This window comes from Vanacampus margaritifer, chromosome 5 (genome assembly GCF_051991255.1).
Source record: "Vanacampus margaritifer isolate UIUO_Vmar chromosome 5, RoL_Vmar_1.0, whole genome shotgun sequence".
Lineage (NCBI taxonomy): Eukaryota > Metazoa > Chordata > Actinopteri > Syngnathiformes > Syngnathidae > Vanacampus > Vanacampus margaritifer.
In genome coordinates this window covers 14635491-14658918 of record NC_135436.1, presented here as the reverse complement: position 1 = coordinate 14658918, position 23428 = coordinate 14635491, and the positions used below count along the sequence as shown (strand labels likewise).

Below are 23428 nucleotides of genomic sequence, written 5' to 3'. Positions count from 1 at the left end.
GTCCTCAACACACGGGCAGTTTGAAAAAGCTTCACGGAGGGGAGGAGGAAATGGCGACCTCGTATTCATTGGAATTTACTCGGAGCGAAAGTTTGAGCTGAGAGTCCAGCGGCATGCTACGCGCTGTAGCTTCTTGCTAGCTAGCCTGCTAGCCTACAACCATAATGTGAGTTACACCTTCCAAACAAATCTTCCTCCCACCAATTCACTATTTAAACATCATACAAAACATATTACTAAGTGGTGCAATATATATCTATATATAGGAGTGTGTGTGTATTATTTATTTTAATTATCTCTCTCTATTCTGTTGTTTTTCTTATTGTAAACTACTGCTGCACTTCTTATTTAATTTTGATTTTATCTCTTTCTATTCTGTTGTTTTTTCCTTACTGTAAACTGCAGCTGGATGGAGTCCAGGAAAAAGTTCCCCACGGGGAAAATAAAAGTATATCGTATCGTATCGTATCGTAACATATACGGTTAAACTTGTGACGGGGATTCAAGTTAATTTTGCAGTTGATGTCACACATCCCTTTCACCCACAAATAGCAGGGGCACATTGTATAGAATATATATTGTGGTGATATTTATTTTTATTTTGTCTTCATGAGCATACTCAATATTGGAGTAATCCAAAAATAATCCAGTTACATTACTTTAATATTATGTTACTTGGATTACATTAATAACTAAATTTTTTAGCAGGTAACTTGTAACTGTAATGGATTACATTTTAAAAGTAACCTTCCCAAACCTGGTGATTGGCCCTCGCACATCCAGGTCGGCTGTCTTTTTCATTCACCATTTTTTGTATCGTTTTTAATTTTGAAAATCTGGTCACCCTAACTAAGTAGCTAAACAAACACTATGATAATTTGACTTGACAAGGACTTGGATGGAGAGACCAAACAAACGGCAACAAGGAAGTGACATGGACTTAAAAAAGGGAAGTAAATCCAATTAAATTGACACAACGAGTGCCACCTGGAGAAGACACATGTGGCTGATTGGATGACACAAGCATCGGTTGATAAGCACAGCTGGACACAATAAAACGTAACAAGAAAGACGGCAATTAAAATCTGCTCAAAACCAAAATCCATAAAACACAGAACATGAGATGAAAGGAAAGAAAATAAACAGATCAATAAAATCCAAGACCTACAGTTTTTCTTAAATGCGGTGGGAGCACCACTTCCTAATCAACAACTAAAAAGTATCAGACAGCTGTAACCGTGTGTGGCCCTTTTTATTTGAAAAGCTGTTCATACAGTATGATTCATTTCAGATGTTGGGATTGGAAGTGATACCGATACGGTTGAACCTGACACATCGGATGACTATTCATCCCACCGTGAGTTATAAAGCGCAACCACAAAAAACCTTTATGCTGCGTGAGCATGTGTATCATCCGCAGTACACGCTGCATATTGCATGTGTGTGCCAGTAGGACGCTGATCCATAGTTTGTGTAAAGGGCTGCTGGATGGGGCCACGCTCATAAATCGGGCCGGCCATAACGGCGGTGATTTGCAGCTTCAGGGGAGCCATAAACACGGGCGCTGAGCGGCCCGCCGCCCTCACTGGAGGAGGAATTAAGCGGTGAGTGCGTAGCGCCGTGCCTTGTACATTGTGTGCGCGTATGCTCAAGGACATACAGTACCTCGCTTGGGATGACAGCCAAGCTCAGCCATCGGCTGAAGGTTTGAGCCAGGGAAATTCATCGACGCTGCTCTATTGACCGTGACAGCGGCGAGGAGGGGCTAGTGCAGCTGCTCAGTTAGCTGCTGTCACCTTTCTAATCGGCAACATTCTTCAACATTAGATGGAGAGCGCAAAAAATTACGGTGGTCAAAGGGAATTCACTAATACACAATTTCTCCCATTGCTCTCTTTCACTTCCTCTAGATGTTGGATAGTCGCTTCCTTGTTTAAATGCTATTAAAAGCACCTGTTGTTTGTTATTTAATAATGCTATGTTGATGTTTTATTGTTAAACAAAATGTGTTACATCAGTTTTAGTGTTGTTAAAGTAACAGGACACCGTGAGTGAAAGTGGTAGTGCGTCAGCTGCCTGACAATAACAACAGGGAGAGAATTCCCTCCGTAAGGTATTACATTTTTGGTTATTACAGTATCAACCAGCATTTTTATTACATTGTTGGTGAAATTATTACATTATTGGGTTTTATTACAATATTGGGTTTTGTTACATTTTTGATCGAGTTAAGAGCAAATTTTATAAAATTTTCAGGAAAATCTTCCATTAAACTCCCTTATAACATGGGAATACTGATTAATAGAAAATATAGGATTGTATTCATTAGGGCTGGGTTTAAAAAAAAAAAATCGAATAATCGATATCGGATTGATTTTCCTTTTTGAGCCAGATGTCAATTAATAAAATCATGAATCGATTGTTTATTTTAATATCTCTTTTTCCCATGAATTCATAAGAAAATATAATTTTAAAGACCAATTTTTGGTATCTTTTTTTAGAGCTGTCAAAAGAAAAAAAATTTTAATCAGATTAATCACATCTTAGAATTTTGATTAATCACTTCATAAAAAAAAAGGCTTTTTTATCAAAAAAATTGTCCCCGCCAAATTTGAAGAGCACTAATTATGTGTTCATTTTTTTGACATTTAATGTTATGAAGACATCTTGTGTCCCACTGCACACGCCTCTTTTTCTAATCAATTAATTACTTGCATAATTTAAAATGGGGAAAAAAATTACCCCGATATTTTGACATGAACAAATATTCTAAATGTCATACGCAAACATTTATTCAATGTTTTACTTTAATGCGTGTAATTATGTTTATTGCTCAAACAACTTATGCTACCTTAAACGTAGCCATCCGGTCTCACGCTAAAGGATAATATATGGTCAAAATGAATGGTGCTATTAATTTTCGTTCATTCATGATTAATGCGATATTTTTTTGTGATTAATTCAATTAAAATCAGTTAATGCTTTAACTTTAACAGCACTAATCATTTTTCTTGAAATTTACTGTTTACATGAATTTAAAGTGTTTTCTTATTTTTATGAAAGACCTGACTTATTGAACTTTAAGATAATTCAGAATCATTTTAATTTATATTTACAATTATTGAATTTGAATTGTGAAACTATTTTCATCTCATCCATGCTGATGCCAACGTTTAACACGTAAGTGATGATAACACGTTACTTTTATTAATAAACTAAATCATTTAACCAGTTACTGCCTGTGCCTCAAAATTTTATTTGGAATTGAATGTTTGTGGAGTTTTTATCGTATAAGAAGAATTGATGTTCGTTAATTAATCAATATTGGATTGAAGTGAATTGAATCAAATTGGGAAAAAAATCCTAATCAAACTGAACTCTTGTGAATTGAAATCAAATCAATTGAGGAAATTAATATAATAATAATAAAAAATACGCAGCCCTGGTGTTCATCGTAATACCTATGGAAAGTATAATGTGTTGTATTTGTTGGTGATGGGCAGATGCTCGGAAACATTTGAGGGCATAAAAGTAAAGCCTGCACATACTGTATTGTATTCCAGTGTAAAATATCATTTGTGACACAGGATTGCAGTCTGATTGATTCAGACCTCATGTAAAATCAATGGAGAAAGCGACTGTCAGTTGGTGTGTGTGGCCAGTGATGTGACATTGATCCAGCATGAGAAAAGTACTTCAAATGGAATTTAGATGGAATTCTGAGCAGCAAAGGATTTCAAATTGAAGCGGGGTAGCGCCAGTAGGAAGCAGAGATTTGGTTCACTTACAATATTCCTCTCGTTGTTTTGAATATGTTGTTGCAAACGCTTTAAGCACAGGTTTCTGCGATTGGCTCACTTGAACGCGTCATTGTGACTATAACAAATCCCAACAACACCAGATCTATGTTCATCTTTTTCAAACAAAGAATTTGTAGTAAGCAGTCATTAAACGGAGCAAGATTGAATCCCGACATCCTTCTGTGTTTGTTCTCTTTAAACAAGTGAGCTACTTTAATGCTGAGCGATCCTCGCAGTGTTCTAGCCCATCTGTTGAGCATCTGGATTGTGTGCAAATGGTTTTGCAAAGAGAGTATTACCAGCGGTTGTGACGACAAAAAAAAAATAATCGCTAATGCTTGCTTTTAGAAGGATGTTGAGCAAAGTGTAGGAACCGTAAAGCAAATGATTTCAAGCTGCTGCGTGAGGCAGTGACAATGTTTTTATTCCCAAGTGGTTGCGACGGATGTGCTCTGAACGCTGTTTGGGGTTCTGAAAAACTCATGTCACATAAGTCTGTGATCCTGTCAGTTCGCGGTCATCCAGCTGTGGAACATCCCAGCCAAATGTTATACACTGATATATAAAAAGCATGCAGTTCTTTCTCTAAATCAAATAATTTGTCCTCTAGCCAAATAATCTGTCCGTGTAAGGGTGCGTTGGAGCCTGGCATTTGTGTTAGGGTTAGGTCTAATCCCTGGACATTTTTTTTCTATCCTTTTCTCGTATTTTCTTTTTTGTTTTCCTCAGAAACTCGGGGCGCTTATTAGTGAACCGTCAGGCTTCCTGTTTTGTCTCCCCCTGTTGGCTATTATTATTTTCATATTTCTCGGACCGGGTGTGACCGTGAAGACACATTTCTTAACTTAAGTAAAGAAGTTGAAACAATACTTCTACTTCTCCCGCTGCTTTTACTTTACACAGTAAATCCTGTAGAATAAATTTGACTATTTTTAGTGGGACCAAATAGACTCAGTTTTAGAGGAATGTTTACACTTGGAAGAGAGTAAAATAAAGAATTGGAGAAAAAAAGTCACTCAAGGGTTGAGGAACAAACTGACAACCTTTAGTTTGGGAGACTGCCACACTACCACCTGAGCTAAGCCGCTGCTACTGTTTGCTCATCTCCAAGAGGAGACCAAAAAAACATTGTTTTTGGTCTCTTGGAATTAGGAAGATTCCAGCTGACACGAGCGATATACAAGCACACAGCAGGAGCTGCGTGGCTCAGGGAGTAGATCGGCTGTCTCCCAAGATGAAGGTCGTGAGTTCCTTCCTCAACCCTTGAGTGACTTTAATTTTGTATTCAATACTTTATTTTACTCTTTTCCAAGTGTAAATATTACTCTAAAACTGGGTCTATTTGGTCCTACTCTAAATACAGTCAAATTTACTTTACAGAATTCATTGTGTCGTTTTTTTTTTTTTTTTTTTTTTTTTAAATACTGGAAGCAGAGTGTGAGTACTTTGATCACCTCTGCACGGTAATAAAATGTATAATGTCAGACGTTGCTAACTGGAGCAGCTGAACTCTAGACCAGTTTGAGTTTATGATTTTGTGTATTTTTGACGAGACTACAAATACAGTGCGATGGTGATTGTGAATGTGGGAGGAAGCTGGAGAGAGCCAACCGTTACACCATCCTGATGATTCGGACAATTAAGACACTTGAGGACTGTTTTTCACTGTTAATCTCCTGTTTCTGCTATTCCTGAGGAAATTATTTTAAGGTCTATGAATGATGCACTGATGCTTTAGTCTGCGGAGACATCAGACAATAGCATAGGTGTCAAACTCCGGTCCTCGAGGGTCTTAGTCCTGCAGGCTTTGGAGGTTTCCCTCTTCCAACACAAGCTGATTCCAATCAACAGGATCGTTATCAGGCTTAGGCAGAGCTTGCTGATGAGCTGATCATACATCAGCTGTGTTGGAGAACGGAAACATCCAAAACCTGCAGGACTAAGGCACTCCAGGACCGGAGTTTGACACCTATGCAGGAAAAAAGAGAGAGAGACACAACGTAAAGTGATGATTGTGGAATAGAGACGAAAGCGAGATCATGGGAGGGTAAAAGGTGCAGATGACAGATAGTAGAGCAGACGGGCTCTCAGGAAGTAGAAGTGAGGCGGATCCGCAAGAGCACCTAAAAAGCCCCTTAAGTATTGTAAGTCTCAAGAGGGGATCTCAGTACAGAGTGACGAGTGACATTGTGGTCATCTGTCAGCCCCGCTTCAGAATCACTGAGACACACGCACACACACGTGTATACACTCACAATATTAAATACAAGAGCTGTATCAAGAATTCCCCTTACTTGTGAACTAGACCCCAAGATACTTGAACTCCTCCACTTGGGACAAGATCTTATCCTCGACCTGCAGAGCGCATCAGGGGAGAGTGGGGTAATTTGTGCCAAGGGGCAAGTAGTTCCACCCCTGTTAGAAAACCAAAGAAGAAGTTGGTCATGTGACCACGTGTTTTTGAGGACATCCATTTCACTCATCGGGTAAAAAAGGGAGGTAAGCACATATCAAAAGACTTTTTTTTTTTTGCCCTCAAAATTAAAATTTCTATGTTTAAGTTTTTTTATGGCTGTGTTTGACCAATTCTAGACAACTTTGAAAACAGTTCACATGTTTTAGTAAGCTACATTTTGAGTCAATGTGGTTAGTATTATACTGGCTCAAAACAGCTGGGGGATGCTTTTTTTTCTCTCTCTCTCTCAAAATGGTGTGCTTGGGGTAATTAGTGCCAAAAGACCTGGGTTAAGTTGGTACAACTTCTTTTAAATTATTGTAACGTTTTGTAAGAACGCCACCAGTAAATGTTGATCTCAACAAAACGCCACTGTTGGCCGTTGCCGATGCCGGAAAACATACAACTGACGAGGCTAGCAGAAAAAAACAACACACGCAACTAAACCGCACGTCTCGTCCCTAACCTCCCGCGAGACCTGTGTTGCGTTCACAAACAGTCAGACATAACAGCGCTAAACAGAAACGGAAACCCTAGAACACACACAACAAACTTAGTTCGTTACATTATGATTGTTTACTCTATTACATTACTTTATTGTATTTTGTTGTTTATTGAAGCTCCAACTTCATTGCTTCCAGGGATGCACAACATGCTAAAGTATATAATAATAATAATGAACATATTTTAGTTGGAGGCATTGCTGTAATCCCCTTGCATAAAAGACACTTGAAGTAAAAATTGGCACTACTTACCCCGCTTTCACCTGCACCTTTTTTTTTCCAGCTGAGGACCACATCCTCAGATTTGGATGTGCTTCAAACTCAACTGCAAATTGCTCAACCAACAGTCGCAGCTTGATGAAACTAAATGCATGGCAAATTTGGACAAACAACTATTAGCACTCTGGACATTTACTGAGTAACCAGAGAAAACTACAAACATACAGCACCAGATCTAAATGATGCAATTCCTCCTAGTTTTTAAACATTCAATAATAAAAACGAGCAAAGCAAGCCTGCTTTCTAACTGAATTAGACGTACACAGTCCATTAAAGAATGACTAAAAATGAAGATAAACATTTTGACAAATGAACAGGGACAGATATTTTGTTGCAACAAAACAGATGACAGTGTCCTTGCGGCAAATCACAACTTTGTCAATTATGTGCCAAACGAGTGCAAAATTGCTGCACTGAAAACAGGGAATACAAAGCACATTGTAATTTAAGAGTGCCATTCCTATCATGCAGTATGAAGGAACTCACTGACTGATGTGAGCAATCGTCATATTTTAATTTCCAGGAGTCAGCGAGGCCTTTCCCGGAAATAAACACGTTCAGGGGGCTTGTAATGCAAACGTGACACATGATGTGAAATCATTTTAATGTTAGCTGAACATCATGTGGTCAATTGTTAGCGGCTGATGCAGCACTCACAGCAGCAATTAAAGTTGTTTTTTTCAGATGACATAGGTAGCCTGATTACAGCATTAAAGTGTTCAATGTCATAGACATAATATGGGATACCTCGTGATATGCAATGTGCTAAAATGGGGGTCTGGAGGAAGAACCAACATAATTACATTACAGTACAGTCTGGCCAGTGTGGGACTCATTTTCAGATATGGACTTTCTTGGCTCACATCAGCCTACTTTAATTCACATTTTATGAAGATGTACATTTTTTCACTGATTAGAGTGTCAATTTAAAATTGCTTACCATTCCCCAACATTGAAATTCACATTTGTACAAAAATTATAACTGATTGTGCTTACAAGACCCGATCAGTGTTTATTTAGAAATAAATATATATATATTTGAACACAAATAGGTAACATGTACACATAACAATGATGGACTTCCCTGAGTCTCGACCGAATCTACTAATTGGCTGTTGAAGAAAGAGAGCGAGAGACTCATAACGGCCATCACACAGCAACAGGTCTGTTAACGATAAGTCATATATAAAACAAATGTAACAAAATATTGTGTTGAAATCAGACTGCAGTATATCTAATCCAACCAATGTGAATTACAATGATACTACTTAGTGGGAAACAATGTTATGCAAATGCATGCAAATGAGTCAATTGTTAAGGAATTTAGATAATAAAGATGAACTCATTTCTCTTAATAATGAATAAATCACTTTGTGGCCTTTCTACAGGAATAGTAGTTTTTGTGTTTAGAGAATTTTTCCAGCACGCTTTGTTGAAGTAACAATTAAGACTTGACTGCGTTATTATGCTTCTTTGCTGTGTGTAATACAGTTATAGTTATGTTGTTTCTACTTGTGTATTCAATTATTGGTACTTTTGGTAAAACGACCAAAAACGTATAAATCCATTTTTTAATACTTTGTCCTTTTCTCCCCAAAAACGTATTTATATGTTTGTTTGTTTTTATGCTAGAGCAGGGGTGGTCAAGTTCGGTCCTCAAGAGCCACTATCCCGCTTGTTTTCCATGTTTCTCTCCACTAACACACCTGACTCATAATCAGGATCGTCATCAGGCTTCTGCAAAGCTTGCTGATGAGCTGATCATTAGATTCAGCTGCGCTGTAGGTGGGTGACATGGAAAACAGGCTGGATAGTGGCTCTCGAGGACCGAACTTGGCCACCTCTGTGCTATTGCATACAGAAGGCTTTGATACAGCTTATGGCGTGAAAAGGTCGCTTAAAGCAGAGGTGGGCATCGAGGGCCGCAGTCCTGCAGGTTTTGCGTGTTGCCCTTCTCCAACACAGCTGATATATGATCAGCTCATCAGCAAGCTCTGCATAAGCCTGATAACGATCTTGTTGATTGGAATCAGCTTGTGTTGGAAGTGAGAAACCTACAAAACCTGCAGGACTCCGGCCCTCGAGGACCGAGATTGCCCACCTCTGGCTTAAAGCAATGATAGTTAATACAAAAAACGGCCAGCAGGTGGCAGCAGAGTATAAGAGATCAACCAGTGCCATGTTGCAAAAAGCTCTTTCCCCCAGTGTTTTCAACAGGTTTGTGAATATTGATGAAACTTAGCTATATTCTAATACACTTTAATATGATATACTTTTATACTCCTTTTTTTTAATTTTTATTTTTTTACCAAAAACAAGCAGCAACATTTAATGCATCATTGAAAAGGAAATGAGTATAAATAAAAATGATTGACCATAGGCAAGTCTTGTAAATAAGTGCAAAGTAAATAAAAAATGAATATAACGATAAAAGGTTCTCGGACCACAGCCAGAGAAACTTTTTCATCTGTTCTTACTACTGGTTCTCTACATTAGCATGTTATATTTTCTTTTTATTAAAAAAAAATATTTTTGGGGCATTAGTTTATCAGTTAGTTGAATTCATCTTGCAGAAGTTTGGAAGGGAACTATTAAAAAGTGATTTCCCGTCATTTCTTCGGCCTCTCCAAGATGTTCAGGAACTTCCCTCTGGTCATTTCTCTGGATTCTTCTAAACCAAGTTGATAACCGAGGTTCTGACGGCCTTTGACCTTCTTCATGAGATTGGCTGTCGTCAAACTACCCAACTCTTTCAACATCTCAATGTCCTCGCTCTCAAGCTCAACCATCCACTTGGGTGGTGAATTTGTGATGGGATTTTTACAAGATGCAGCAAATTCAACAACTCCAGGCAGCTGCTCAGGCCAAAGGTCAGGCGACGCTCTGTCCAGTTTCTCATAACTGAGCAACGAGGTTTCAAAATCTTCACCTCCATTTGGAGACGCCATCTTCGAAATGAACACGTGACTACTTTTATACTCCTGATGAAAGAAGAGATAATAATCTTTATTTTGTTAGGTTCTATGTTTTTATAGCAATAAAACAGAATATTCTGTGGAGCTCACAAAATCAGTCAAAATCCAGTAAAACAGCTGGGAGCGAAGGGGGTTGCCTTAGTGACTGGGAGTGAATGAGTTTTAATAACAAATGTAGCGAGAGCCAATTGAGCTTATTTAATGTGTAAGTGTAGTTGTAAGGTGATAAAACAATTAGAGGCAGCTACTTTATTTGTTGATGCCAGCTATACGTGCAAGGCCGCAATGGCCTTAGCAGCGCCCATAAAGCAGTCCGGCCAACCGGGAATTTGCGGTGCTCCAAATTAGCCACTCGGGGGCCTGATTACAGTAATATGATGACGCAACAGCCACCTCAACACAAGCATATTTGAATATTTGCCATTGAATTTCACACTGAGATGCTAAAAGCTATCAGCATGCATTTAATAGCAATTCGATCGAAACGAAACAGTCTGTGACTTATACTTATGCTAATTTGCCATACGGATAAAATAACAAATTGTGTATTGTGTGCATTTACTGTCCTAGATTCACAAGCCAAATAGAGGTCAGTGGCGGTGCACCTCAATTAAACCTGCGGGGCAGCTGGTCGACGCAAAGTTCTGTTTTAACAGTTTGCCCTCCTGCCACCAGTGGAACCCATTATGTTCTCTTGTGTTTTATGCCCCACAGTCGAAGTTTATACTCACACCAGCCTCCCCTGAAATGACCTCTTTTGTAATCCGCAGCGGTAATTGGGAGAATGACACGTCAGCAGCAGGAACAGGCCACAAATGTCGGAACCTTAAAGATGCCCAGAATGCATACCGGAAGAAAGCTGCGGCACAAGCGTGCAGCAACGAATGAGTCACCATGACGGAAACGCAAATTTATAAGAAAATCTTGAGATTTTAAATCATGTCAATTATGAGCATGAACTGACAAGATCAGTCATTGTCAGAAAATTGTTGGTCAATTTTTGCATGAAATGATCCTGACAAGTCAAGAGAGTGGTTTAAAGTGTGACAGAATATTGCCCTGTGTTAAATATAATCTTGACGGCCACAGTTTCATGACAGTGACCATGGCAGAAGTCATTTTTAAATGATCATGCTCTCTCTCTCTCTCTCTCTCTCACACACACACACACAGATGGTACAATTACTCTCTCTCACTCTTTCTCACACATACACACACGGTACAATTTCTCTCTCTCTCTCACTCACTCACTCACTCACTCACTCACTCACTCACTCACGCACTCACACGGTACAATTTCTCTCTCTCCCTCTCTCTCACAAACACGGTACAATTTCTCTCTCTCCCTCTCTCACACGGTACAATTTCTCTCTCTCACTCACTCACTCACTCACTCACACATGGTACAATTTCTCTCTCTCTCACACACACACGGTACAATTTCTCTCTCTCTCTCACACACACGGTACAATTTCTCTCTCTCTCTCACTCACACACAGTACAATTTCTCTCTCTCTCTCTCACACACACGGTACAATTTCTCTCTCTCACTCACTCACTCCTCACACATGGTACAAATTCTCTCTCTCTCTCACACACACAGTACAATTTCTCTCTCTCTCACTCACTCGCACGCACGCACACACACACACACACACACACACACACACACACACACACGCACACACACACACACACACAGACGGTACAATTACTGCCGACAAGTGTTGCAAATCAGCGACTGAAGATTCTCAGACTAACGAACTGTGTGTTCCTGTTTAAGGAAATTACCGTACGTTGAAAGAACACTGTGTGCATCTGTGACAGGAAGTCATTACCGTTTTAATAAAGGTGTGTGTGTGTGTGGTGGGGGGAGAGTGGACTTTTTCTTTAACATTTTTTTTAGGCTGGCTGTTTGGCTTGACCAAAAAAAACTGTCAATAAGATGCCTCGTGTTTAAGGTATGCTATATTGGTAAAAATCTGCTTGGGTAATATTAATTAGTACTATATTCAAATATTCATCTAATTACAAAATATCTTTAAGAGGGGGGGCCTGGTGAGGATGGTGCGGTTCGAGGTGTGAGCTGTGGCCTACAGCAGCGAATGCTTGGAATGGAAACAGATATGGCTCGACACACCTTTTTGGTTTGGCTTTCAACTTGAGATTTCTTAATTTAATCATCTTAATGTTTTTTTTTTGTTTTTAGCTACTTATTATCCTTTAGCTTTGCATTTACCTTTTACATTTGATTGTACTATAGATGCTTTAATTACATAGCAATTTGAGTTGCATTTTCATGTGTGAAAAAACGCTTGCTTCCCTCTGCTCTCCTGCTACTTGCCATCAGAAGTTGCTTGTTTCTCACCCTGACCTTCTCTATCCATCTTGTCGCTCCTCCCATTTTCAGTTATCTCTTTCCTTCCTATTTCACTACTTCCCTGTGATTTTCCATACTTTCTGTCTCCTCACTCCGTCTGTCTCGCTGCCTCTTCCTCGCTTGCTCTGTGACCCAACGCGGGTTTTGTGCCAACATTCTCAATTCTCTCCCTTTTTCTAACCTGAGGTTCCATAACATTCCCATTTTGTTACAGTGCAGTGCACACATAATACTCACTTCTTGCTTACACTGTACCAACAATGTAAAGCAGATGATTACAGAAAAAAATATACAATTAACTCATTCACTGCCATTGACGGCTATAAACGTCAAAAATTTAAACTATTTCTATTAGTTTAATTACCCCCCCCCCCACACACACACTTTTAACAATTGTATAAAACCTATAAAAAAATATTGTACATTTAGAACAGATATGAAATTTGTGATTAATCGCGAGTTAACTAGTGAAGTCAGGCGATTAATTGCTATTAAAAACTTTAATCGCCTGACGCCCTGAATTTTTAATAATCTTTTCTTTTTCTTTTATTCATTCACTGCCATTGACGGCTATAGACGTCAAAAACTCATTTTAACTATATTAGTTTAACATTTTTTCCCACTTTTGTTAACAATAGTATGAAAACCTAGAATCGTGAGTTAACTAGTGAAGTCATGCGATTAATTACAATTAAAAATTGTAATCGCCTCTTGCCTTTCATTTCTAATAATCTTTAAAAAAATAAATTATGAATTCATGGCAGTAAATGAGTTAAGCACCTGTCAAAATGTGATGCTCATGACACTCCACTCAGCCTCAACTCACGGCCAGTTGCACATGTTTAGGAACTAGCATAGTGGCCATGCGAGTGTGTGTACATGCGTGCCACCGCGAGCGCTTCGGCCTTTACTTTGTGAACAGTGAAGCGTTTCAGGCATGGAAAGCTCGTCTCAGCACAAATGAAAGCAGTGGAATGAGCAAAGGCAAACGTGATGGGCACTGTTTAATGCTGAGCTCTGATTGGACACTTCATCAGCCGGTGCACAAACACCTTGCAACATACACTCAAACAAATGTGCACTTACTGTATATAAGTAGTGCGGTGTGATTGCGTAATAAATAACACTTTTTTTTGGGAGCGTCATAATAAGCACATATGATAATGAATTATCAATTGTCGTGTCTTAAAAATGTCTCTTCAAATGCACAAAAAGCCGCAATCAATTTAACAAGCGGCTAATAATAGCATGAAAATACACGCTACAAGATGTGTTGATGATGTCATCCATCATCGTTGTTTAAGGAAGAGGGCAGCGCCGGTCTGTATCCACTGGCTGGGGTTGCTTCTGCAGGGCACGCTGATGTGCGTGACCACCTTCACCCTCTCGGAGCTGCTGTACAGAGGCAGCCAGATGCTCTCCTCGGAAGCAGCGTGGTCAGCAGTACAATTCTGCGAGTGAGCATAAAACACAGGTGACATCATCCCATCTCGGGAAAAAAAACAAAAAACACTGAGAGCACAGACTTCCTCCAAGGTTTAAACAAATTTGTCACCTTTCAATTCAGTGAGAGAAAAGCTGAAATTCCGAACAAATTAGCAAAAGGGAGGTTAAGGTCCATCTAAATTAACTCATTCACTGCCATTGACGGCTATAGACGTCAAAAATTAATTTGAACTATTTCTATTTAACATTTTTTCCACTTTTGTTAACGAGTATGAAAACCTATTGAAAAAAATTACTGTACATTTAGAACAGATATAAAAATTTGTGATTATTCGTGAGTTAACTATTGGAGTCATGCAGTTAATTACAATAAAACATTTTAATCGCCTGACATGATTTAAAAAAAGAAAAGATTATTAAAAATTAGGGGTGTCAGGCGATTACATTTTTTAATCGTAATTAATCACACGACTTCACTAGTTAATTCATGATTAATCACTAATTTTATATCTGCTCTAAACGTACAATTAAAAAAATTCTAGGTTTTCATACTCTTGAGTGAAAACAAAAGTTAAACTAATAGAAATAGTTAAAATTAATTTTTGACGTCTACAACCGTCAATGGCAGTGAATGAGTTAAGATGTTTGGGGATCCAAGTGAAAATGCCAATGATATTTGACAACCTTAACTTTGGAAGAAAGCCTGCCCATCTTGAAAAAAAATATTCATGTTGCTACTGAATGGAATTAATGTGACAATTGTGCAGCACTTTGGAAGCCATACCTGAGGAACCCACGCCATGTAGCAGAGCGGCACTGCAGATACACTGGGGGAGTCATGCTGGTTTTCACAAAGATGGACACCGTCAAAACTACAACCCTCCAGCTGGAGACCTCCCACCTATGAAAAAATTAAAAAAAGATTGGCGGACAGAAGTGAGGTGTAAAGAAAGGAAAACAACATATACTAGAATGCGACCTCCGCCTAACAATGAATTAGTAACGCCTTCATTTTCTAGCGCCAACAATATGGGTTGATTAGCCGAATACTTCCTGGTTCGTGGAGGATGATGCATAATGTAACTAACAAGCAGGTGATACCATTTTTCATTCTGAACTGTCATTTTGTCGATGACATAATGGCTCAAAACATAATAATAAATTCTTGGACCTGCCCCTATACCCAGACCCTGACCAAATTCAGTCCGCTAACTGTTTAATGGTAGCTGGGCGACATGAATACGCAGACTGGACTAAGCAATTGTAATTCTGGGGGCAAAATCCAATAGTGACTTCAAATGGTAAAAAAAAAAAAAAGTGAAAGTATGCATACCTTGATCCATCTTCTTATCACATGATCAGTTTCAGGAAAATTCCATTCAACACTTTTTAATTCCATTTGAAATTAAATTTAAGGCCAATGTTGCCAAAGTCCCACGTTGTCCTACGTTGCTACAAGACTTAAATCTTTTCTTGGTTCTGCTATCGTTATTGAGGTTTTCTCATTTGGAACATTATTAAGAATGTGAGATTTGACTCATCATGTGTTAAGATTTTTTCAAGACTTATGAAAGATTTTTATGATATTTTTAACGCCTTTTGAGGATCAGCGGGAACTCTGTATAATGTATATATTATGGATATTCGATACCACTTTTTCAGACCGATACCAGTACAATTACGCAACTCTTGTGTAGTTGCTGATTCCACTAGTACTTTTGATACATAAATTGTCCAAATAAATTTAAAGTCCTCTATACACCAATATAGCGTCTTTCTTTAACTTGCATGAAATGAACGGCAATTTTCTTTTCTTTGCATTTCTAATTTCTAGTTTGTTACCGTAAAACAACCACAAGAGGGCAACTGATCGTCACGAGTATTGAAACCTTGAAATAAGGCCAGGTATCAGCTCGATATATATAATGTATATAAAGAACTCTATTTACATTTTCATGCAACTGTTTTTAATGCTACAAGTGAAATCAAAATAACACTTTTCACATGACAAAGAAAGGAAAAGGAAGAAAGGCGGTGATACATAAAAAACAACACATCAATGCCAAAAAGCATGATAGCGAGGACAGACGTATGCCCTGAATAATGATACAAAGAGAATGCACAGGCGAGCCAATATGATTCCCGATTGAGGAGAGAAAAAAAACCACAACCACGTGAACTTGTATGTCCTACTCGTTTGTGAGTGCTTTCACTCGGGTGACTCAGAGATTTTCCAGTGCAGCTCAGACAATAAAAGGAACTCTGGCGTCGAGCCAGACATACAAAGACAACTACTAAATCACCATAATCTGGGCAAGGAAAAAAGGGCACGGGAGACATATCCAGACAAAGCTGCACTGCGTGCGTGTGTGTGTGTTTGTCGCGAAAAGAGCACATCGCTTCACAACAATTATTCCCTCACTATCTTCAGCTGTCAGATTTTCCTTTCCGTGCAGCCGCGGCTTCTTTTTCGGAGTTTCTTTTCCCCGTTCCTCCTATCTCCTGCTATACACACTGTAAAAATTTGCTCTAATAATACGGGTAATTTCCAACAGTAATACACCGTTTTTCTATGATACAGTTGAATACTGTAAATTCTGACGTCATGGAGGAACAAATATTTACAGCAAGCTTCTGTAAAATAATACGGTACAAAGCAGTTTCTTTTCTTTTTTCTTTTTTTTTTTACAGGAAGGCACTGCAGTTGTACGGTATAGTATTTATTTTCTTTTTCATTCAACTTGGACCCTTGCAATTTGCTACTCCTCTGGGCAAAATTCAAAATGAAGTGATATTAAGGAAAGGCCTTCACATCAGTATTTCATTTAAGATTGTGGACACCATAACAAGAAAAGGAAGCATCATCCCGACTGAAGCACCAAATTGGACGGAGCACTTGACGAGGGAGCCCTCCGTCATTCTCACAACATCACAGCCAGTGCCATCCTGCCCTCGTGGCTTGTTAAGAAGGTAAATATTACCTCGCAAAAGTCAATATAACGCTTTAATGTGGTTTTGTGTTGGATTAACATTTTATTGACTGTTTTATGTAAAACATGCAAGAATCCAGCCCCTAAATACTAGATTTGGAGACCCTTGGTGTACAGCAGGGTTGATGAATTCTGGTCCTCGAGGTCCGGAGTCCTGCAGGTTTTAGATGTTTCCGCCTACCAACACACCTGATACTATAGATCAGGATCGTTATGAGGCATGCTGATGAGCTGATGATATGAATCAGGTGTGCTGGTGAAACATCTAAAACCTGCAGGACTCTGGACCTCGAGGACCGGAATTGGTAAACCCTGGTGTACAGCATTGTGCGGTTGTCGTTCATAACGCTGCTCTGACTGATAGGGTTCCATTTTAAATGCAAATTATATTTACTTACTGCTCCTAGACATTCTTTCTCTATTATTTCATTTTAGATGCCTGATCCTAAGAGGGGAAGCAAGACCAGCCAGGGGAAGGTGGTGTCAAAGAAGACAGGGAAGCAGGTCCGCAAAAAGGCAGCAACAGTGAATCCACATTGGCCACGTACTTTAAAATTCTACTGGACTTTAAGTGGGACTTTTTTTAAACCACTATCCTCCAGTTCTGTTGTCTCAGATGTCCACATTCATTTTTTTGACTCACCGCTGCTGACAACAATATGAACGCGCGTGAAACCAGCCCACCAATTAGGAGAGCGTATTCACACAGCGAAATTTGCATATACCACTTAGCTTGCCCTCCTGTGTTACAGCCCACGACGGTTCGTAGCCGTTTGGTTTTGTGTGTGTCCTGGGTGTCAGGCTGTGAGAGCTCGCCTCCGTGATTGGTGGCCTACGTCGCCGGCTTGACGGGCCAATCGGAAGAGCCCATGATTGCCACATTGGTTTCAGATGTGCGTGCCATTGCCACGTCAGTTAAAACAACTCAGTACATTCATTCGGGGTCTGGCTGTTTGTGTTTACATTTTGTTGGTTTGTTTAGTTAGCCAACCCCAGTACCTCTTGTGTGTGTTTGTTCGTTCTGCAGTCCGTTATGTGCCTCGTACCTTCGCCATAAATTCAACCGGTCATTTTTAGCTCACTACTCATTCGACGTTGCACTTTGACAGTTTGAAAGTGGCCCAACATTCGGGAGCGTGTTGAGGTATCACATCGTCGTCTGTGAGTGTGTGATTCGTTGCGTCGTACCCTGCCCCGTCTCACGTCCACCCTTTTGCTCAAGTGTACCATTTTGTATATCTTCCCGGCGAGCACTCCATGTGCGCTACCCGCTCAACTAACATCAATTACCGGCAAGTAACATCCTGGCTTGAGGAAGCAGCCAATCAGGAATGAGCGTTTATTTCATTGGCAATGGTTTTGAGATAATGTGCATGCATATTCAGCATCATTTCGGTATGATTTTCTTTTATGCCAACATATGCATTTTGTGACCACTGTTGATTTGTTGTTGTGTTTGAAGTAAAAGCAATGTAACACAAAAAAAGTTGTGAAACATGAGTAGCTCACTGTTGTGCTTTTCTAAAAATAAATTGCGGTGGAAACAAGGTTGGAGACCCCTGGGTTACAGTATATTACTGTAATCTTGACTTTTGTACAACACAGTACTGTATTATTTTTATGCTAATCCACTGTAGAATAAAAGTATGATACTGCCGATTCTAGCTGCCAGTAGTTTACCGTAAATTAACAGTAATTTCGTTAGTGTGTATAAAAAAACAGTGAATAGCAAACAAATGGTTGATAGAAAAATACTGTAATTTTAATTTTTGGAACAGCACTGTACTGTATTATTTTATACAGTAATCAACTGTTGTTTTAGATCACAGTAGTTCACTGTAAAATAACAGCATGCTTCTAGCTGCCAGTAGTTTTACTGTAAATTGACGCCAATTTTTTTTTTTTACAGTGCACTTAAAACTAGTCAGGTCATAGAAGATGCCTGAAGCAGCAAGATGATAGACCTTTTCAACAATGATCTAAGCAAATGGAATGTCTAATGTTATTTGAGGTAAGAAGGTGCCATTTAGTCACTTGACAAGTTACATTGCATTGAGCCACCATGGATGCATTATCGGAACAACTTATTAACTTGTCAGCTGACATAAATCAAGACCACTAAAATGGGCAAAGTGACTTACATCAGACTACAGGCAGAGAGTAAATGCACATTTGAATACGGCCATGATATTAGCTTCAATAGCGGGCATAGCTTTCACTCTACCTTCACTTGAAGTTTGGCTCCAACAATAGGACTCCTCCATGACGATGCAAACACCAAACTGTCCATGGAGCAACCTAAAGATCTAAAAGCCACATTTTTTATTTATTTTTATCTTGTAGTTTCTTTTGAAAAACAAGGTCAAACAAATCCTACCTGGCAGTCTCCTGCCTCAGAGCATTGAGGAAGGTGTCGGGGTGGAAGAGCTCAGACAGATCCAAGGTGTCCGAAAGAAGAGCTTGGTTGCCGGCACGACCGACCCAACTCTGTGAAAAATAGAAACAAAGACTAAGCAAACATAGGGATGCTAAAGATTAAGTGTATTTCAGGTATAAAACACTCTTTACTCAAATGTTGAGCAATAATTAATATAGTTATTTGGTAATCATTCATAAGTTTGGTAATTTGTGCATCCTAAATTAGCATACACTCACTTACTGTATCAGAATTTTGCTAATTGTTTGCTTAAAAATATGTTTGTTTATTGTTGTCCTTGTATATAGCCGTGGTGTGATCTTGTTACGTATTTAGCGAAATGAGAAATATATTCAGAATTAAAGCAAATACCCCACCCAAACCACCAAATGATATTTTCAGGAATCCCTGTTAAAGGGATACTTGACTCATTTAGCCATTTCAGCAAGGAAAAGTTAATATTTTGTCTTCAATTAATTTGATAACTTTATTATATGTCACGTTTTGCCACTTGCTGTCCACTGAAAATGATGTCACAGGTGCTCAGAGTTCAGGTACCGACTAAAGACGGCTCACCTGTTTTCTGGGTTTGGTCATGTGACGTTTGTAAACTGAGCCATGATTGGTCGTTACCTGAGCCCTGAGCACACTTGCTGTCATTCGAGTCAGTCGACAGCAAGCGTTAAAAAAATTGCTTTTGAAGGTTTTTTGAAGGAAAAAAATTCATTTTAACTATTTCTATTAGATTAACATTTTTCCCCACTTTTGTTAACAAGAGTATGAAAACCTAGATTTTTTTATTGTACATTTAGAACAGATATAAAATGTGTGATTAATCGTGAGTTAACTAGTGAAGTCATGCGATTAATTACGATAAAAAAATTTAATCGCCTGACGCCCCTACTTTTTAGTAATCTTTTCTTTTCTTTTATAAATCGCGTCAGCTGATTAATTATTTTTAATTGTAATTAATTGTATGACTTATAGTAATAGTTAACTCACGATTAGTATATTTTTTTTATATCTGTTCTTAATGTACAATACGTATTTTCTAGGTTATCATACTTTTGTTAACAGAAGTGGAGAAAAAAAAGTTAAACTAGTAGAAATAGTGCAAATGAATTTTTGACGTCTATAGTCGTCAATGGCAGTGAATGAGTGAATGGCTTGTTACTGCTGAAAATGGCTAAATGAGTCAAGTATGCCTGTAACGGCGAATGAAAAATTGCATTTAAGTATAAAGCCATCCTCCACCCATATTAGGACGTGAGCCTTTGTAATTTAGTGAATAAGCAAACATTTGATTTGAGTGCTTATTATTATGATTGTAGAAGGGTCATTTCCAGCACAGAATCAGTCAGGACTGGCTTGAAAGATGAATGAAGATGAGCACTTTTGAGTAATATACACCAATGCAAGCTCACACAGCACCCATGCCAACACAGGTGCAGATGTTTGCACTCTGACAAAATCCACCGCGAGGCAGTATCCCATTAAAGCATCGGCCAGCATGATTCACCTTTATTCGATTAGTTGAGCAGGCTGACATTAAGTAGGGTCACAAATAGATATTTAGAGACCGTTACCTCAAGACAGAGACACAAGGACAGATGGAGTGCAAGGAGGTTAGCAGATAGAAAGAAACAACGATACCACGCACGCACACACAAAATTGGGCACGCAGGCAGACGAGATAGCAGACCGACAGACGTAGACAGAAGGTTCAGCCTCACACGGATAATGAAATGCATCGGATTCTCATGGACATAAATATTTCGGAACACGCAAGGGTGTGTGTGTGTGTGTGTGTGTGTGTGTGTGTGTGTGTGTGTCTACTCTCGGCTGCCAGAACATATTGAGGTAGGCGTGTATTCTGACACAGTTGAGAGTAGACAGAGCCAAAGCCTTTACTTCCTGGCACCAACATTGTGCGGATACTTCTGAATTGCAAGCATTTAAGATATGAAAGCAACAATGGAAAATGGATGTCATTGTTTTAGTCTAAATATTAACTCCATTAACCATTACAGGGTGTCTGCAGGCATCAGAAAATCAAATTTGATGCTTTTTATTGTCATTTTTAATGCAATTTAAAACAAATCGAATGCCCTACACACCTAATCTTAATGAATCACATGATTTTCAGCGTAAACTCACGATTAATCGCAAATTAATCACACATTTTATATGTGTTGTAAATGTACAACAAAATATTTTTCAAGTTTTCCACTCTTGTTAATGAACAAAAGTGGACTCTTATGATTACCTAACACAAATCAACTCAACTATGTGGTTGTATTTTTTAGTTCATTGATGCAGTAATTTTCTAGCATGTCTTAAGTCATTTGAAGTTAAAAAGATATGCTATACTATACAGTTGAAGGAGTTTGAAACATTGAGTCATAGATTTGTGATGAGGTATTTTTTTCTGCCACTAGGTGGCATTAGAGTTTCATGTTGGATGTTGGTAACAGGAAAAGTACATTGTTCTTTTCAAATTCATTTGAACATTAAGATACTCGTGGACTCCGGCCCATTCCTGAAATAAAACACATAATATTTCACTAGCTACCTTCTGGAGTTGCTGAATAAAATATGCCCAAGTTCTAACGAGCAAGTGACTTACTTCAAGTGACAAGCCGGGAATACACTCACCTCAAAAAGAGTCTGGTAGTACTTTGAGATCTGTAGCAAACTCGCTTGGTGCTAACTGCTAACTCGCAGTCTACCAACGGTGTTTTCATTTAATTTATGCTTCTAGGCATCATATTAAATGCATTTAAATGCAATTACATTTTCAAAAAATCTATTTAATGACTTTAATGCTTTTGAATGACCTGTGAAAACCCTGCATTAAAGAATGGTTGCCTGACTTGCTGGCACATGTAACATTCAAGAGGTATAGCTAAATCTTGTGAGAACAAATGACAACCAGGTTGCCTAATATTAAGATAACATACAGCTCTTGTATGGGATTCAAACTGATTGGTATGTGGGTATATTAGCTATATTACCTGTAAGGCAAGTGCGCGCATTACAATAGCGCTCAAGTACTGCATTGGCTCCTCAGGTCCCTCCCACATATTCTGCCATGTCAAAGGACACTAAAAAGAAGACAGCAAAAATAAACAAGCAAATTATTTCAACATTGTTTTCAACAAATCAGCAGTCGGTCCGAAAGGTACTGCACATGCTTCAGCTGGTCAAATGAGTGCACATCTCTCACTCCCTTTTGTTGTCAATGCAGAAAACTACATGGCGCAGCATGAAATCAAATTCATTGAGCTGCATTAAAGCCAGCCCTCGGGGGAAAGAAGCCCATGCCTGCCTTAAAAGTTGCTTGGATTAGTCCCTTGGCTGTGTTTTACATAAAAAGTGAAACAGTTTGAAAAAGTCACTACATTGCGGTGTGTGCACTTTCCAGCATGTATAGTGTTCAATAGGAAGAGGAGAAAATTGGATAATGGAGGATTGGAAGGGTGGGTGGTCGTACTAAAGTAGCAACAAAGAATCTGACCTTTACTGGGCTTTGGAGAAAGTGTCCACATTTGATCTCTGTCAGAGTTGTCTCCCTTTATGCATTACCTCATCCGAAATAAACAAAACCTAAATTAAATCTTATCAAGCAATATGGCAATATTCGATGACAGGGATGTATTGGGATAAAGACTAAAGCTGAACTGACCCTCAGTCAAAAACAGAGCTATTTTTACACTTGAGGCAGTTAAAAAAATAAATAAATGCAGCATAGCTTAATAGTGAGTTCACTCATAAATGGGTTCCACTTACCTCTTGATTGAGCAAAGCAGTTGCCAGTTTTTGGACCTTAGGAGTTAGAAGCTCAGTCCCTCTAATCACCTTGCTCAAGGCAGCGAGTGATTGGTGGATACTCTGAGACAACAATTACAGTTAATGAATGTAACACTAGTCATTTATATTTACTGTATATGGTTGTGATATCTTGTTTTATTTGCTACATATACCATATCTATATAATGTATGAATTTCAAGATATATGTTTGAGTGCAGCATCTTTCTTAATACTGGTTGTCTTACACACCTGAACCAAGCGAATGGCGTTAAACTGCTCCAGAACAATGAATGACAGCACTGGGGACCCGTGTTGATCTGTAGGTGGTGTGACCTTTTGTTGGATCAGTGCAGAACCCTGAGCATAGATGGAA

General features: G+C 38.8%; 1 protein-coding gene and 1 pseudogene across 3 annotated transcripts in view; both read right to left on the bottom strand.

The window, feature by feature from the left end:
• Positions 1-9350: 9350 nt before the first annotated feature.
• LOC144051895 (protein lin-52 homolog pseudogene) lies at positions 9351-10024 on the bottom strand (annotated as a pseudogene).
• A 3359-nt stretch (positions 10025-13383) lies between these two features.
• The window catches only part of dync2h1 (dynein cytoplasmic 2 heavy chain 1), an 80565-nt gene continuing 70520 nt past the window's right edge, over positions 13384-23428 (bottom strand). For all 3 annotated transcript variants that reach the window (XM_077565479.1, XM_077565481.1, XM_077565480.1), the window contains 7 exons: positions 23305-23412; positions 23034-23135; positions 22259-22348; positions 19206-19315; positions 19053-19134; positions 14623-14739; positions 13384-13843 (listed from right to left, as the gene is read on the bottom strand). In XM_077565479.1, coding sequence (XP_077421605.1) covers positions 13682-13843; positions 14623-14739; positions 19053-19134; positions 19206-19315; positions 22259-22348; positions 23034-23135; positions 23305-23412 — 771 coding nt within the window. In that variant the 3' untranslated portion in view covers positions 13384-13681. The remainder of the gene's footprint in view (positions 13844-14622; positions 14740-19052; positions 19135-19205; positions 19316-22258; positions 22349-23033; positions 23136-23304; positions 23413-23428) is intronic.